This window comes from Drosophila innubila, assembly GCF_004354385.1.
Source record: "Drosophila innubila isolate TH190305 chromosome 2L unlocalized genomic scaffold, UK_Dinn_1.0 4_B_2L, whole genome shotgun sequence".
Lineage (NCBI taxonomy): Eukaryota > Metazoa > Arthropoda > Insecta > Diptera > Drosophilidae > Drosophila > Drosophila innubila.
The window spans coordinates 12,965,631-12,982,880 of NW_022995372.1; the positions used below are offsets into that span (position 1 = coordinate 12,965,631).

At 37.0% G+C, this 17,250-nt stretch overlaps 5 protein-coding genes across 5 annotated transcripts in view; 2 read left to right on the plus strand and 3 right to left on the minus strand.

The window, feature by feature from the left end:
- LOC117782220 (disintegrin and metalloproteinase domain-containing protein 10) overlaps nt 1–6,466 on the minus strand; it is a 119,476-nt gene extending 113,010 nt beyond the window's left edge. Inside the window, 2 exon segments of the mRNA XM_034619247.1 lie at nt 4,673–5,351; nt 6,084–6,466. Coding sequence (XP_034475138.1) covers nt 4,673–4,736 — 64 coding nt within the window. The 5' untranslated portion in view covers nt 4,737–5,351; nt 6,084–6,466.
- A 758-nt stretch (nt 6,467–7,224) lies between these two features.
- Nucleotides 7,225–8,416, plus strand: LOC117780913. Its single transcript, XM_034617606.1, has 3 exons — nt 7,225–7,388; nt 7,463–7,846; nt 7,910–8,416. The coding sequence occupies exons 1-3, from the start codon at nt 7,346–7,348 to the stop codon at nt 8,161–8,163; spliced, it is 681 nt and encodes a 226-aa protein (XP_034473497.1). The 5' UTR covers nt 7,225–7,345; the 3' UTR covers nt 8,164–8,416.
- Nucleotides 8,357–12,607, minus strand: LOC117780912 (vacuolar protein sorting-associated protein 54). Its single transcript, XM_034617605.1, has 4 exons — nt 12,337–12,607; nt 12,076–12,263; nt 11,172–11,599; nt 8,357–10,842 (listed from the first exon to the last, which is right to left on the minus strand). Exons 2-4 carry the CDS (start codon nt 12,237–12,239, stop codon nt 8,594–8,596), a joined length of 2,841 nt encoding a protein of 946 aa, XP_034473496.1. The 5' UTR covers nt 12,240–12,263; nt 12,337–12,607; the 3' UTR covers nt 8,357–8,593.
- Nucleotides 12,608–13,014: 407 nt separating this feature from the next.
- Nucleotides 13,015–15,072, plus strand: LOC117781701 (alpha-(1,3)-fucosyltransferase B). Its single transcript, XM_034618507.1, has 4 exons — nt 13,015–13,538; nt 13,622–14,031; nt 14,207–14,384; nt 14,444–15,072. Exons 1-4 carry the CDS (start codon nt 13,302–13,304, stop codon nt 14,948–14,950), a joined length of 1,332 nt encoding a protein of 443 aa, XP_034474398.1. The 5' UTR covers nt 13,015–13,301; the 3' UTR covers nt 14,951–15,072.
- Nucleotides 15,073–15,836: 764 nt separating this feature from the next.
- Nucleotides 15,837–16,781, minus strand: LOC117781702 (fat body protein 2). The gene is made up of 2 exons (XM_034618508.1): nt 16,440–16,781; nt 15,837–16,372 (listed from the first exon to the last, which is right to left on the minus strand). The coding sequence occupies exons 1-2, from the start codon at nt 16,764–16,766 to the stop codon at nt 15,926–15,928; spliced, it is 774 nt and encodes a 257-aa protein (XP_034474399.1). The 5' UTR covers nt 16,767–16,781; the 3' UTR covers nt 15,837–15,925.
- Nucleotides 16,782–17,250: the final 469 nt, after the last annotated feature.

A 17,250-nucleotide genomic window follows, 5' to 3' on the forward strand; every position in this document is an offset into this window, starting at 1 on the left:
GTATTTATTTTTAGTTGAATTTTTTTGCTTAAAAGTAATCACAAGTAAAATAATAAAAATAAAATATAATAAATATTTCTTGAGTCTTATAATAAAACTTACAATTATTACAGTGCCTGTTATAAATACAATTTACATGACGAATCGTAAGTGTATTCACGGGTATTTCACGTAAAAATTAAGCGGACGTAAATTGCTAACAACCAATAAATAGAATATGTATAAGCAGTATGCAACAAAAGATTTTAAATTTAAATAAATATTAAATAAAATAATAATATATGTATATATATTAAGCAAACTAACAAGTTTCAATTAATCAGACTGCATAAATTAAAAATACACTCGTCTACGCATTTGCAATGGTATTACTCCATAAATATTCATGGCTTCCTTAACTACAATTACTTGAGAAATGATCTCATGCATTACACTTTAAGATTTGAATCTTACCAAGTGATATCATTTATTGTTTAATCACACAAAATGCATTACTTCGTATTTTCATTAATTAGTAATTTGAGTTGAATAAAAACGACAGTATAATTTTTATTGAATTTTTTTATTAAATTAATTTTTGCGCCTTAAAAAAAAAATTGATTGTGATTATATAATTTTTTTCTTGTTTTATTGTTGTTATAATTAACGCGAGAAAGAATAATAATTATAAATCATGTCACTTGCATATTTATTAATTAAAGCGCTTTATTACAAAAAGCACAATTATTTGTTGTTGTTAAAACAACAAATGCCCTTTTAAAACTTTATAATTGCAATATGATATTTTTAAAACATTGACAAAGACATTCCCAGCGCTTTGGAATGCTATAGGATCATAAAAAAAAAATAACGGAATTTTTATTTGTTTATTTAAGTAATTTGATTAAATCGCACAATTATCTTGGTTATTATTTCGTATTTTTTTTTAATTTGTCTCTATGAAGTATTTAAATAACAACGGTAAAATCTCTATTTATAATTTTAGCTCCCGTGCTTCATTTTTGATATTTATTTGCTACCATTTATTTCCATTTTTATACAACGTTTACTTTCCTCAAGTTCACATAAATTTCACTCGACCTTCTCTTTCATCGCATCCATTAACACTGTAATTAGTTTTAAAAATGTTGTTCAATTCCCATTAATATGTAATATTAAATAAAAAAAAAAAGTTGCTTTGAATTGATAAAAAGATAAAAATTAAAAGTATATTTTGACTAATTAAAATAAAATCCAGAAGAAAATAAATTCTGCATTATCGAAATTCTATTAATGAATAAGTAAAGTAATTTTATCATAATTAAAATCGTCTTTAACACATTTTATAATTTTATAACATATTCTGATTTTTAAGAAATTTGCTGGACTTACGATCCCGAAAACTCTTACATAGTAAGAGTCTCAATACAAAAGGCAATCAACTTGAATGATTCATGCCGTGCGTAAGAAAGTTTAGCTCGAAACTCAATGACAAGAACAAAACAAAACAAGATGAGGGAGAACAAAGATGACTACACAAAGTGGAAGCAATAAGTGGAAGCTGTCTGATAAGTAAAACGAGTATTTGTACTCTATAGAGTATCTGAAACTGTTGCTCATGCTGTATATACGTGTTGTGTATTTGTTGCGCTTCTGTTGTGGTCACTTGGTCAAGATTGAAGGCACAAACGTAGGCGAAGGCAAAGGCGAAGGCAGATGCCAGATAAGCGGAGCGTGAGATCTAAAGAGAGAGAGAGAGAAAAAGAAACACAACTTTGTATCTGTATCTACTAGCATTCGTATCTGTAGCTGTATCAGTATCTGTATCTGTTGCTCAGCATGTTTTTTCTTATGTATGGTTTTCTGATTATTGGCACAGCCCATGCAACAGACAAACAAACCAACATATATATATGTGTATATACATACTTAAAGTCTTCGATATTCAAGACGTTGACCTTTTGCTCGATTCAAGTCAAAATAAAACAAACAAAGCGCACATTTTGTACAAAATGCGAAATTTTCTTTTGCTTTTTAGATTAGCCGGCATTGAGTGGATTAACCGGTTTTTACATGGTTTACAAATGTTGTTGTATTTATTGTTCTCCTTGATGTTTTTTTCTTCACACTGCTAATTAGCTGAGTAGTTGTAGTTCGTTTGGTTGGCAACTGACCACCCGTATTTTGTAATGCTTAGCCAACAAATTAAGGCAAGTGGCTTTTGTTTGCCGCACTACATAATTTATTTAGTATTTTGGGACTGTTGTAACGTTCTAATTGGTAATTTGGGAGATATATTTTTTTATTTTTGTAAATAAAAGGGTTTTGACATTTCGCATAGGACTTTTAAAGGTGCTTTCCACTTTTATTAAACTAAGATAAAATCTATTTAATTTTTTTTATTTTTTGCCACTTACAGGCAACTTGTTTTTCTTTATTTACTAGATATTCCTTAAAATCTGAATTTTTATCGAAATATTACAAAATATATCCTTAAAGGAAATATTTTGAGCTTTTCAATTTATTAATATAATGTTAAGCATTCTTTTAACCTAGTTATAGTGTTTTTATATTATGTGCCGTCGCGTTATTTATTATTATTTTAATTTTATTCTTGAATATGTACAATTTTCTTCTACATTAATCTACTAATGTGGAATTTTATAGGCTTATTTATATATATCTTGCAGATTTATGTAGTGTAATTACTTTTTGAATTCAAACGAATTGTAAATTGAATATCCAAAAGCAGTTTAAAGGATTTCTCTTCAGAAATTGAGTACGCAAACACACACATCGAAATCTTTATTATAGTACCACCCATTGGAGCTTGACAGTGAACGCAACCCATAATAATTCCAAATGAACAATAATAACAAAACATGGGTAAAACGGGGGAGGACATTTCACATAATGCCCGAGACCTATAGACAATAACATTGAAATAAATGCTCAATCATGCAGAAATTAAGTTAACATTTTAATAAAAGCAACGCGAGTACAACCAAAATAATTACGCACACTGTGCAGAGGCGTAAGTCGGGGGGCGAAGCCGAGGCAATGTTGACTGCTGGGGTTTTGTGGTGAAGTGGGGTAGTGTGAAGGAGGGGGTAACGCTCGGGTTGGGTACTCTTATAATTTTAGTACCCACTTTCCTAATTATTTGGCATTGTTCTTTGTTCTCCTTCCTTCTTTTAGCGTTGCTTCTTTGCGACTGCATTTACTCGTTTTACTTATTTGTGTGTCTGTATATGTATGTGTCTGTATGTGTATGTGTGTAGAGCCGAAGAGATTTATGAGCAGGGATTTAGTTTTTTTGGGGAGCTTTACATGGCAACTGGAGGCGGAGTTACTCATATATTTTTTTTGGGGAAATTCATTGAATTAAATTTGCCTTAACTCTAAATTATTAGCAGGATTTACACATGACAGTCACATTTGCTACATTCAATATTTTACGTTCAAATAACAATAGTTCAAAATAAACTTGTAATAACAATTTTCTTTTGTGTTTAAATTGCTTAAATATTTCAGCACTCAGTCATTTTTTTCCAACATTTAATTGTTTTTTATTTTAATCAGGGGAACTTGATTCTGAGACCTTTCATTATTTTGTAAAAAATCATGTAGATTGAACAAAAATTTGGACTTGTAAAATGGCTAAATCCGCAGTGTGACCAACTTCAAACTGTCATAGCTTGATCAAAACTTATCCGATTTTCAAGTAGAATGTCATTTGGATCATTATTTGGCCTCTTAATTCATTCTGCATTCAAATAATTTAATTCGATCAACATTTTTTTTTGTGCTAGGGGTAGCTATTTATTTTGATGTCATTTTATTATAAAACGAATCTTAACATATTAAAATGTTTCAAAATTCATTTGCTGCACCGTTACGAACCGGAACCGAAACCCTAACCGACATTTGCTTCGGTTTGATTGCTTGATTATAATCTATTAATAAATAAAACAACATTGTTGCGACCTCAACTTTACAACAAACTTTGAAATGTGTACACAACGTTCGATACTTTATAGTATAAAGTTTATACTCTGAAGTTTATAGTTAAAACATGCCTTTGATGTGCAACAATGGCTTCATTTTGTTAGCCCGCAGGTGTCAAGGTCTCGACTAGCATAAGAACCAGTTGTGACTTTTTATATGGTAGCACAAGCACAAAACAGATAATTATCTAACTTATGTACAATCGTCTATATAAATATTCGTATGTATGTTTGATTTCCAGCTTATTTGTCTCAGTCTGGTATAACAAAGCGCGCCCTGTGCGAAACTGAAACTCTTTGAAATTGAGTTGAATCAACGCTTGAAATGAGTCATACAAAAGCTGTAGAGACGGCGGCGACTCTCTTGTGAAATCTACAGAAGACAAGACAGCTCTTGATATATTTGGAAAAGACTTTTCGACATTAATACAATTGACACACGTCAAATTAGCATATAAAAGGTTAACTTATTTATTAAATATTTTTGTTTATTAATTAAAATCAGGCGGGAAAATACTAATAACAAAATTTAAAATGTAAACAAAATTTTAAAAAAAACAAATTTAAAAATATGAATATGTTGTTGTTATAATCAACTTGTAAGAAATATAAATTTGAAAGATAAATAAATACAAAATATAATACGAATTGATATTTTAATACTTATTATTTAGTTTAGTACTCACCATTTACGATGATAATGAAAATGATCGACATGAAAACCATATTTAATCCACATGTTGATGACATTATATGTAAATGGGATCCAACGTGTCGAAATGCTTAAATCTCTTTCTTTTAGCTTCAAGTGTAGCCTTAGTTAATGTTGAGTTAAACTTTTCTGGCAGTTGATTTAATTAATGATGGCGTTGTCGTTGTTGCTGCTGTTGGTTTTTTTATTTTTTTACTTTTCGTTTATCCAATCTACCCGACTACTGGCTGCAACTATTTTGCACTTAAGACATGACTTTTCAGATTTGCTAAATCGCACTCGAAGCGACCATAAAATTTTACACACTTAAATTATTTTTTTTTTTGCACGCACGAATTGCTGGACTGCCACTATTTGATATTATTTTTTATGATTTTGTATTTTTTATTTGATTTTATTTTTACACCCGTCACGTACACTATAAATTTCTATGTATTATGATTTACGATTTTTATGCATTACTTTTTACTGCTCTTCTCAATTTACTTTTTCGCGCGCGTGTTAAACATAATTGAAAAGAAAAATCGAAAGGAAAAAAAATTACAAATTAAAATGCACAATTTAAAATATTTTATTATTATTAATATTGTTGCTGTTTTTGTCGTCTTTGCCCAACACTGGATGTTTTTGTTGTTGTTGTTGATGTAGCAGTGCTGTAAAGTAAGAAGCGTAGAAAGACGTAAGCGGAGTGTTGAGAATGCAGCAGCTGTTGCTTGCGTGTGTTGTTGTTCTTGTTAGTCTCAAGACTGTGGCTAATCGTCTTGTGTGAAAGAGACAGACACATGCATTGAGCATATGTATTTTTTTCGTATTGTAAGAAATACGGATTAAATATTTTATAATTACAAACAAGAACAACAACAACACTACACACAATTACCCTCCTCTCTAACAAAGTTAAGAATGAGTGCAAATCATAGAAACATCAAATAAAACACTCAACACACAACTTGAACTCACTCAAATTAACAAACAGAGCGCGCGCGCAAGGAGAGATTAAGTCGAGCAAGCGAGAGAGAGAGAGCACGACAAAAGAGCGCAGACTCATTGAAATTGCATAGAATTTGTATGTTGTTTATGTGGTTGAATGCTCCAAATGAGCTTATATTTTGTTATTGTTGCAGAGCCCAAATAAACAAGAAATTAACACACACAGATACGTTTAACATCAGTCTTTTTAAACAAACATTATAAAAAACATTTAAGGTGTGATTTTAGTATTTGTTGTTTAATTTCATTTGCATTTCACAGTTTTGGTAGTGCTAATTAAACGTTGTTATGCCGCTTTGTTTCTCATTGCTTATTTCTCACACACAAGCACTTACACACAGAGAGAAACATAAATTCATATATGTACACACTTACACACACAGTCGCATACTTACATGTTTGCTTATGCTTTGTGTTCGTTGTTCTCTTGTGTTGTTGTTTTTGTGCGCGCATTAAATGCGATGAAATGCAGCCATTTTGTCTTGCAATTGGCACTCACGCTCTCCGGCTGTTGCTTTAGTGAATTATAGAAGTTGTGAGCACACCAATTGATACGATTCACGTTGCATAAACATATTTTAATTTTCTATTAGCTATTTTCCAAAAATTTTGAGAACCAACACAAACACGCGACGCAACGACGAGTCACCCACGGCTTTCAACGAACTATCATCAACATCGACGCACGTCCTACACGTTCAAAGGTTTTTTTTGGACTCAAGAGAGAATCATGAAAACAATTCGTTTACCCTCACCCTATGTTAAGTTAACAGTTGCTGTTTTGAGTGTATATTTACATTCTGTTTTCTGTTGTTTAGTATTGACCACTGTTGCCAACTTATCAATTTTAAAGCTAGTTCTGGATATGTTTAGAGTTCGATTGCTAACTAAATTCAAATATTGCTCTTTGAAAGGACGCTGTCTATTTTAAATACGTATTTAGTTATGTATTTCCATATCTGTGCACCCAAAAACAAATTTAGATGTTATTCAGCCAGAAATTGCTATTTTTACCATAAAAAGTTGGCAGCACTGGTTGAATTTCTGTTAATCGAGGAGTGCTGAGTAAATTCTGTACACACAGATTGCAGTCTTTCACACTGTTTCCAACTTTTTAGAGGAATAAAGTTGCTGTTTCTGTCTTGAAAGCATCCGAAAAATAGCTGAAATTGCTATAAAAAAAAAACAAAATACTAGCCACTTTTATTTTGACAAATTATTGCTATAAAACAAAAAAAAATCAAACTGCGCGCGTTTGCAGATGTTAAGGGAGGAGCAAATTTCTAATGAGGAGTAACGTCATTAAATACTGAATCACCTTTAAATGTAAATTTGTAAATATTGCAAATTTGAAAATGCAATAACCTTGCAATAAAATAATAATTTTATAAAATTTAACAAGAAAAAAATCATATCCGAAAATGGGTACAAGAATTAAGAATACCCATTTTTGGAAATGTACTTATTTTTCTTAAGTACAAAAAATAAAACCAGATCGGAAACTTTTTCCGGATGGGCAACCCTCGGCTTAAGGACGCCGATTTTGTGTAAAAAGTTTTACAAAAGAAAAGTAGCTTGGGGGCATTTTGTGATTGTTAATAAACAAAAAAGAAAAAAAGCGCAAAGCAGTTTGAAATAATAAATTACACCAATAAAAATGGCACAGATTTTTGTGGACGACGAAAATGCTGGCACGCATGGTAAGCAAAACTATTGTATGGTGGAAATACATCTGTATTTATATATCTTTTTAACATTTTCCTTTGGCGCTCAGTGCTTTCGAGATCGAACAGAAAAGTAATGGGCGACAATGCGTCGGCAAGGAAGATGGTGCTGAGCAAACTGGACAATGTGATGTACAACAACAACAAGCCGAATATAACGCCATTTAAAGGCGCCTTTCAAATTGTTCGACCCACAAGTTGCGCGCCAAAACTTTCGCTTTGCAAGGAAACGCTACAAAAACAACACCGCAAGCAACACAACAACAACAAGAATGCACTGCATCCCATCGATGGACTTTCAAAAGGAGATATCAATAGCGATGTAGTTCCTAAATGTGGTATTTATGCCAAGTCTGCAGCTGCCAAAGACAACTTTGATCTATTCGATTTAATGGACTTTCCCAGCGAAAATTGTTTAAACAATTGCCACAAACGTGAGTGCACTTATTGCAAACAAAGAATATGTTTTTTTCTTAATTAATCTATATTTTTTTTAGCCATATCCCAAAACTGGTCGGAACCATTCCTAAGCGAAGATCTTATAGATAAACTTCTAAACCATTCAGGGGATTCGGAGGAGGAAATCCTTAATAATAATGATGTATGCCCTTATCCGAATTTGTACAAGATTGACTCGGAGCTTGAACCTATAAAATATAAGAGCTATGTAGCTGAAGATAATATAACTGATATTTTAGATATCCCATTGCCATTGCCAATTGTATTTGATCCTGATTTTGATTTATTCTAAAGCCAAAACTCTTTAGTTTAGTTACGTTAAGTTTAGTTTAAGCTATAAATGAATTGTTAAAGTGTAGTAAATTTATGTTAAGTGTCTTGTCTTTTGATGTGTATTAAAATGTTTTTAATGTATCTAGATGTTAAGATATTGAAGATCTAATGTATCACAAAAAACCCCAATAATATTAAGCAATTTTATTAGTTATGTTGTCGCATTTAATCAATTGTCTTAGTTGTTAATAAAGTTCAACAAAGGATTAACATAATAACTACTTATAATATACAATTGCAAAAGTACAAATTTCATACGCTTAGATAAATAATAAAATTAGGAAATAAAAACAAGGACACGGGGACGGGACAACAGAGACTAAGAAAACTATTTGGATTGCTAAAAATGAATTTCGAAAATCCAATTTGCAATTGGAATAATACCGCACTCAGTAAAGCCAGATGTGCTCCAGGATGCCATTGTCCAGTTGGGAAGGCGGCAGCGCTTTAAGCGTACGCAATGTTTCCATATAGAAGGTCAACTCAGAGGTGACCACTCCATGTTGTGGTCCCCCATTGTTGTAGATGTTGAGCTTAAGCAGCTGTTCCCGCAGTTTATCCTTGAAATTGCGATGCACTACGCCATAGATCTCATGGATTTGCATCTCTGGCAGCACACCCGCAATTGCCTCATGCAATTTGACCAAATGCCTCGAGATGTGCCTGAAGGTTTGCGATGGTATTGGCGGACGAGCATCCCATGCCTCCAGCTGTGCCGTCACGCGCTCCGAGACAATGCCATGGATCTTGTGCTCGATCTCCTTGATGTGACCCTGATAATCGCGCTCGATGGCCTCGTATCCGCTCATGCTCTCAAAGTGTTCCCTCAGTCGCGGCAGCAAATACAGGACCAACTGCAGAGCACGGGAAACCAAGGCCAAGTTGGTGCTGGTGATGGTCTTTAATCCCGCCACACGCATTGCGCCCGCTCCAATGATGAGCTGGCAACTGCGGGAGTTGAAGCAACGCAACAGATCCACCACATTCCTTGCATGATAGCTGGCGAGCAGTGGCAATCTCTGGGCACTGCCTCCATACTCGTACAGCATTTGGATGAGGAGCAATGCCACGCTTACCAGGACAAAGGGTTGTTTTCCCTCCACCAGCAGCACGGGATTGCCAATGACGCCGACGCCTCCGCCTCCGCCACCTCCTCCGTTTCCATTGAGGCTCAAATGGTTCGTGTCGAGTGGCGCCTGCTTGGCATAATCTCCAGCCGTCATGCGATCGATAATGCGCTGGAATTCCTGAGGTATGTCCACTTGACGCCAGCGTTCCTGATCGAGCAGCAGCGCCAGCTTCTGTTTGTGCTCCGCATGGAAGCGTTGTGCATAGCGTGAGGCCTGCACCTTGAGCGCCAGCTGGAGCGGCACACTGCTCGCATTACAAATGCTCAGCGTCGTCTCGCTAAACTCCTCGACAATCTGGGAGAGCTGCAGCAGCTCCTGTTCGCTGGCGGCACAGCGTTCCAGGCTCTGGGGGGACACAATGTTCGCACAGCGCTCGTGGCAATAATGACAGACGGCCTGGAGCAGCTGCTGCAGCTGGGCACTGAGCTGCTCATGATGTGCCGCACTGAGAAAGGCCTCCGAGTCGATCAGATTCACAGTGTGCTCCTGGGGACTGCTGCCGCCGGCTGCCGCGTCAGCCGTTTGCTGCATGATCGAGACGACGGCCTTGATCCGCTCGAGAACGGCGCCCAGGGCATGGCTGGCACGCTGCAACATGGCCAGCCACTCGGTTAGCGTCAATTCCAGCGATTGCTCGCCGGCACCCGTTAGACAGAGTTCGTGATCGCCACGGGACAGGAGCTCGATGAGCAGCTGCTTGATGATCGCTCGTATCGTGGCAATGGCCTCCTGTTGATAGCTCTGCACAAAACTGAAGTTCTGCTTGCGTAGCAGTCCCATCACAATGGCCACCAGTTTGTCCTCCTCCGCACACACGCTGTCCGTCTCCAGCTGCCCATCCAGCAGTGGACGATTCAGATCCGTGGCCGCATAACGCTCAAATTCGGTGGTCAGCATCTTATCGATGAGCTTCTCCATCTCACCCAGCTGCATGGGCAAATGCTTGAAACAATGCACACCCAGGAGTTCCGCTGCCAGAATCTCCTGCGTGGTACTGATCAAATCCAAGGCGGCCACATAATCCTGTGTGCCCAGGAGCAGCTGCAGCATGGGCTGTGTCTTGTGCACGGTGGCCATTAAGCGCAGCTTGTCCAGCGTTGTCACATAATGCTGTCGCCGCTGCGCAAAACGCATCACCCGGAAGCTGTCCACAACGGCGCTGCCATGCAGCTGGGCGAGAGCGGAGCGCAGTTGACGCACTTGCTCTGCCGCCTCTTGCATCTCGGCGAGAATCGCATGCTGTGTGGTCATGGCATGAAAGAAGGCCGCCGATTTCTGGGACACCTGTTGTGCTATCCTCACCTCCACAATGTCCAGATAATGGGAGAGCTGCTCCTGCAGCTGTCTACCCGTCTGCTGACGCTCCAGCTTGGAGCTGGCTTCCGATTGCATGTAGCTGGGAAAGACTTGGGCAAAGGTTGCAGCATGATGAAGCTGGAGCTGGGATTTCAGAAAGATCTCCGGCACGGGCACGGCACTTAAATGCTCAGGTGTTGTTGTGGGATTCCCTAGAAGAATATCAGAAATTCGATAAAAAATTACTAGAAATTTCAAAACCATTATTGAATAAACAAAGTTAATTAATAGATAACAGTTTGAAAATATAATTGGAAATCGAAAATAAGGAATACTTAATATAAATAATGGTTTTTTCTTCGTTTAATATACATTTTAAATACCAAATATCAATTATATATTTTTGTTATCTAAATGTTTTTCTTTATTTGAGTTTCTAAATATTTGTTCCCTGGATGTTTTTCTTAGTTGAATCTCCTAATTTCTACTATTTTTTTGTTTTTGTAAGACTTTTTCATACCAAAATATTTGGAATTCGTACCTGTTGCTGTTATCGGCGTCTGTTGTTGCTGCAGCTGCTGTTGCTGACGACGCTCGTGCCAGCGATAACGTTTCCCGATGCTGCCCAGGTAGACAGCAAAATCGGCATGTGTAATGTCCGGCAGTCGGGGATTACCCGGAGTGTGTACACGCTCCACAAAATGCTCGCCCCATTTTTTAGTAAAGAGATTACTCTGCTTGCCGCGCTGCGGATCGTTGAGCACCGCCGGCAGATTCTGTGCCGCCGAATAGACGCCCCATTCCGGCGGCAGCTCCCGCGTCAGCTGATTCACATGGTACTTGGCCACATGTGCATCATAGTCGCGATCCGAGACACCGTCCAGCGGCAACGAGGCGCACACACCATTGAAACCATAGCGACACACAAAGGAGCCTCCCTCCCGCGTACAATGACGATTCCGAAGATGCCTATAAAAAATAAACCAGCAATTATGGCATATGGAACAATATTGCAGTAACATTATTATTATTTCTTTAAAACTTTTTCCTGACATTACAAATACATTAAAATGTATATTTTTCTTTTTGGTCATAACTTTAAAAACATAACTTTTTTATAAAAACAAAAGTTCAAAATAGCACATATTGTTTTGTTCATACTAAAGCATTCGAAATAATACTTCACTTAATAGCAGTTTTTTATTATTTTAAAATAAGTCACAGAATAGTTCTAATTATTTTTTGATACTTAAAATAAAAATAATAAAACAAGAGTTTTTTCTTTTAAAAAAAATGACAGCTCGCTGTTTACTTTAAATCTTTAAGTGTGACCAGATTTCCCCTCCATTGTTCTGGGCACACTGTCTATTTTTGGCATGGAGCAGCAGCTGATCGTGAAATCAAAATCTATTTCAGGCATCCCCCAATTAAGTTGCATTACTCACGTGACAAACTCGCCAATGTTTTTGAAATTCTCGCGTGTACAATAATAGCAGGATTGCCAGCTGGGCGCATTTATGGAGTTATTGCCATTGGAAGTCACAAATTGTTTCCTCTCCTCATTGTCCAATGTTGTTTTTGTTGCTGTTGTTGTTGTTGCTGCTGCCATAACACATACTTATCGTTTTTGGAACTGTGCGGTGTGTGAACTTATCAACTTAAAATATATATATATTTATTACCTAGTTAATTTTAACTAGACGCACCCCGTATAAAATTTGTGTATAGTTTTCGCTTTTACTTTCGTCGTCGTCAAATTCTCGCCGCAAACGTTGACGTGTTATGTCAATATTTGTTTTTGTTTCTCCTTTTGTGCATTAAGCGAGAATGTAGCATTTTGATGATTTGTCGTTTATTGCTCGTTTATTAAATATTTATTACTTATATGTAGCATACTTCATTTGATTTATTTAATTTGTTGTCGATTTTAGCTAAAATTGAGCAAATGCAAACGAAACAATAATATGATGATGAGCGACAGTGCTGTATAGCGTTTAAGAGTTTGGCGGAGGCAGTGCACGTTTATTCTACGATAAGCTGCATTGAGTGCACGATTCGACAACTTGAGTGTGTCCAAGTGTGAACGGCACAGAATTCTGGATAAATAATGTGTGATATTTAATGAGGCTTTGAATTGGACAAATACATAAATGCGGAAAAATAAGAAATCAAGCTCACAGATTATAAGATATAGTTATTTCTTGATGTTGCTTAACTTGTTTTTCAGGACCTGAGCCTCGAGAATCTCAAAATTAGTTGAGTCCATTTTACTTATTTTGCAAAACAAAACTATTTTGCGACTTTGCATAATGACTCCGGTGTAATGTTAAAGTAATGTTAATGTAAAGTAAATTTTTCTGCTATTGCTACAGCTTCTGTAATGTTAGTAACATTTGTTACTATCAATGTTATTCCTGTCATCTTTACAGCCAGTTTGACATATCGCATTTCATGCCAACATTAATAAATCGTACCGTGTCGAGACTACCTAGCTACCAAAAACGATTTCCAGCACTGAAAGCCCCACAGAAAACGAAAATAGCCGCAATTTCAGCGAACAAAAAAGGAATCGCGCGCGTGCATTTGAATTGGGCAGTGATTCGATTGTTAAATTGATAACAAGGGTCTGCTTCAGCGTTAAAGATACTTTAGATAGCTAGGCAAATGAAGGATGCGTCCATGGCGGAATCGTCGCTTGCAATTGGTGTTGCTGTCGTTAATCTGGCTGTGCTTTATATTTGTAATATATTGGTATATTTCGCACATTGAATCGGATAGCATTAAGGATTTCACGCCGGAGCTGCTCTGGTGGACGGATGACATGCACTGGAAGTACGACGAGACACGTCAATGCGGATTCAGCAAATGTCGCGTCACCAACAATCGCCAGCGTTTATCCGAATCGCTTGTTTGTATAACCAAGGAAACCGGAAGTTTACTTCCGCCCTTTATAGATTATCAAATAATTGTTTATTCATTCTTACTTTGCAGGTCATACTTTTCTATGCATCCAATATGAAACCACACGACTTTCCAATGCCGCGCAGCAGCCGGCATCTGTGGGCAATGCTGCACGAGGAGTCACCACGCAATGTGCCCTACGTGCCACACGATGAGTTTCTGCAACATTTTAATTATACGTCCACATTCAGCAGATACAGTGATATGCCACTGACCACACAGTATCTGCCCCAGGTCAGCGATCTCACCCAACTTGACTATCATACGGGCCATCTCAGCAAGCAAGCCTTTCAGTTCAATGGCGGTCTGGCCTCTGTGGTGTTCCTGCAAACCGATTGCAACACCATGTCCGGCAGGGAGGATTATGTGCGTGAGCTGATGAAGCACATGAAGGTGGACTCCTATGGCGGCTGTCTGCACAATCGTGATCTTCCAGACAGGTGAGGCTCTTTGCAATCGGTTAAGGTCAATGTACACCTTTGCAGAGTGTATTATAATTCTAGTCACTAAATGTGTAATGTATAAAGGGCTCTGCAAGGGTATTTAATCTTCGGAGTTCCATTGGGAACCTTTCTCTCTTGTTAAAGTTATATTTACATATGTGTCTTTATTCAGCCTACAAAAGGACTATCTGAACAATCTGTACTCACCCGAATTGTTGCGCTTTCTGGCGCACTACAAGTTCATGATTGCCATTGAGAATGGCGTCTGCGAGGATTACATCACGGAGAAATTCTGGCGTCCTCTCATGATAGGCGTTATACCCATCTACTTTGGATCTCCTAGCATACGCGTAAATATAAATACATTTAAAATGCTTACAAATTTTAATTCGATTCTTTTCCTCTTAAGGATTGGCAGCCCAAAAATAAATCTGCAATTTATATTGATGATTTTCCTAATGCTGGCGCACTGGCCGCCTTTTTAAACCAATTAGCTGATAATGATACCGAGTACATGTCCTATCTGGCACACAAGGTGAAACGTCGCCAGGGCATCGATAATCAGAAGCTATTGAATCACCTTATCACCCGTACCTATAGCATTAAAAGCGATCAGCAAAGCGATGAACACTCGCTTTTCCATCGATTTGAGTGTTTTATGTGCCGGCAAATTCATTTAACAAGTCCACCGCGTCATGCTGACAAGCGACACTATAACTGTCCACTGCCTCCAATTCACGTCCCATTGGAGCACCAGAAGGAACCAAAATATGGGGAAGATTGGCGCTCAATGATGAACATGGGCCGTTGTCAAGCACAGCTCCTGAATGAATTCTGGCGTGCGAATCAACCTTATACAGAAAAACAATTTACAGAACGTCTTTCCAAAATGGTGAAGAATAACAAATGTGATTAGGATGTTGACTTAAGCTAGTACAAATTATAGATAGGTATTGTTAAACATCTGAAAGATATAATTGAATACACCAAAGTACTGATTATACAGACTCAAATAAAATTATCATTTAGGAATATTTATTTTTTTTTTTTGAATATCTATGAGATATAAAACCAACTTACGTATTAGAAAAACAATACATTTTAAGGTATAAAATGCTTATAAAATTTAAAAAATCAAATAATAATAAAGTTAAGAATACGACATAAACATTTCTTAACTTATACCTGATAATAATTAATGTTGGACAATATCTTAAATAGGAGAAATGTTTGTACCTTCTACAATATTGTTTATAAGAGAAGGAAATTATGTACAATTAACTGCTAAAACTTTATTTGTACCAGAAAATGTTTTGCACAGCAGAATTTCTTGATACTTTTTCTTTAACATTCAGCTTTTTCCTTTTATATAATTTTAACTATTGTTTAATATCGAAAGATTTTTATAAATAACATTAACTTTCGTAATGGAATGCCGATATGTACGTGTATGTATTTACGTTTAAATTATTCGATTAATATAATTGCTGTTATTAAATGTTTAAAATAAAAATTTATTTTTATTTAAAACACATATTTTCCAGTGAATAACACCGTCACCGGTATCGGAACCGTTAAACGAAACTAACATTTTCATTTTTTGGCAACTTCGAACTGTCCTAACGTTGGCAAAACTATACCGAATTTCAAGCGGAATGTCATTTTGATCATGGTTTGGTCTCTATTTTCATTCTGCATTCAAATTTTGTTCATTTAGAAAATTTGATTATTTTTCGACTTTTGAAGCTATGTTTCTATGATGATGGTAAGGGTCCCACCTTTGAAATTATGAAAATTCAAAATTTAAAATCTCAAGTTTTTACTTTTAATCAACTGCTTATGACAAATTGTGAATTGCCAGTTTATTTATTTAACATTGAAATGCTATTTTTTACATTTGCCAATGCATCTGGGGCATCGCTTCCTTGAGCTGCCCCATGTCTACGATCCACATGCTGCCGTTCTTCATCATTTCCATGGCCTTGATGACCTGCACGGCAGCCTCCTCGGGCATTTGACGTTTGGCACTCTCGATGACCTCCACCAGATGCTCGGAGTGCTCCCAAGTGACATTGTCGCGCAGATTCATCATCATTTCAGTGTTGGTCAGTCCTGGGCACACTGTCATGAACATAACGCCTGTCTTCTGATAGATGTGCATGTCACCCATCGATCGGGTGAAGCCGACAACACCGTGCTTGGCAGCAGCGTAAACAGCAAAAGCTGGAGCTGGTTCCAGTCCATAGACAGAGGACATGTTCATAACCACGCCACCGACTCCCATTTGGGACTTGTCCATGTAAGGCATCGCCTTCATGGTCACATGGATCATGGCAGTCTGAATGATAGACAGAGAGAAAGATGAGATTTGTAAGATGCTTTCAAAGAGTATGTTATAAGCTTACCAAATTGATGCCAATCGTGGTCTCCACATCTTTGTCGAGCAGCACATCCTCGCAGTTTACCAATACGTCAATGTTACCCATCATCTGTCCCATTTTCTTCATTGTCTGCTCGATTGATACCTTGTCCATAAGATTCATCTGCATGAACACGACTTTCACATCGGGGTTCTCTGCCTGCAGCTTCTTAATCATCTCCACATTTTCCATGCGATGCACAATGCCCAGCATCTTGAGCTTCTCCCGCTGCATTAGCTGGTGCATCATCTGGAAACCGATGCCGCTAAAGCCGCTGGCAAACAAAACATTCTTACCCGTCCAATCACACATCTTTGCAAATGATTTACTGACTAATTACCACAGACAACATCGTCTTTTATACGCTTCTCTTCCAGTTCGAAAATTCCTGATAAGTCCTCATGCATCTGGTCTATCAACCTGTATAAAAGGTCACTGTCAAAGGCCTCATTACATTCACTGATTTCACTGTTGGCAACCGATGACGAATCGTCTCGGTTAGACCCGGACCATCTGTCATATGTATCTGCACTGTTTTGAACCTCTCCAGATAAGATTGCTCCCCAGGTCGTTGGCTCTTTTGCCAATTTCTTATCACAGTATATAATCGAAATTAGGTCCAAATATACATATTTTGTGACTCCTGCATTAGACTATAATATTTTGCTTAGACAACGCAATTTTAACAGCAATTTCGTCATATTACTTCAATTTATAATAAAGTAGTCCCTTAAATAACTTTTGTGTTTATAATATGACCAATTAATCCACATAACTCGAACTGTATTTCGGTTTT

Coding starts and splice junctions, on each gene's coding strand:
- LOC117780913 (XM_034617606.1), top strand. CDS start 7,346: ATGGCACAGATTTTTGTGGACGACGAAAATGCTGGCACGCATG. Junction 7,389..7,462: donor CGAAAATGCTGGCACGCATG/GTAAGCAAAACT, acceptor TTTGGCGCTCAG/TGCTTTCGAGATCGAACAGA. Junction 7,847..7,909: donor TTTAAACAATTGCCACAAAC/GTGAGTGCACTT, acceptor TATTTTTTTTAG/CCATATCCCAAAACTGGTCG.
- LOC117780912 (XM_034617605.1), bottom strand. CDS start 12,239: ATGGCAGCAGCAACAACAACAACAGCAACAAAAACAACATTGGACAAT. Junction 11,600..12,075: donor AACATTGGCGAGTTTGTCAC/GTGAGTAATGCA, acceptor TATTTTTTATAG/GCATCTTCGGAATCGTCATT. Junction 10,843..11,171: donor GACGCCGATAACAGCAACAG/GTACGAATTCCA, acceptor ATATTCTTCTAG/GGAATCCCACAACAACACCT.
- LOC117781701 (XM_034618507.1), top strand. CDS start 13,302: ATGCGTCCATGGCGGAATCGTCGCTTGCAATTGGTGTTGCTGTCGTTA. Junction 14,032..14,206: donor AATCGTGATCTTCCAGACAG/GTGAGGCTCTTT, acceptor GTCTTTATTCAG/CCTACAAAAGGACTATCTGA. Junction 14,385..14,443: donor TTGGATCTCCTAGCATACGC/GTAAATATAAAT, acceptor TTTCCTCTTAAG/GATTGGCAGCCCAAAAATAA.
- LOC117781702 (XM_034618508.1), bottom strand. CDS start 16,766: ATGTGTGATTGGACGGGTAAGAATGTTTTGTTTGCCAGCGGCTTTAGC. Junction 16,373..16,439: donor CCACGATTGGCATCAATTTG/GTAAGCTTATAA, acceptor TCTATCATTCAG/ACTGCCATGATCCATGTGAC.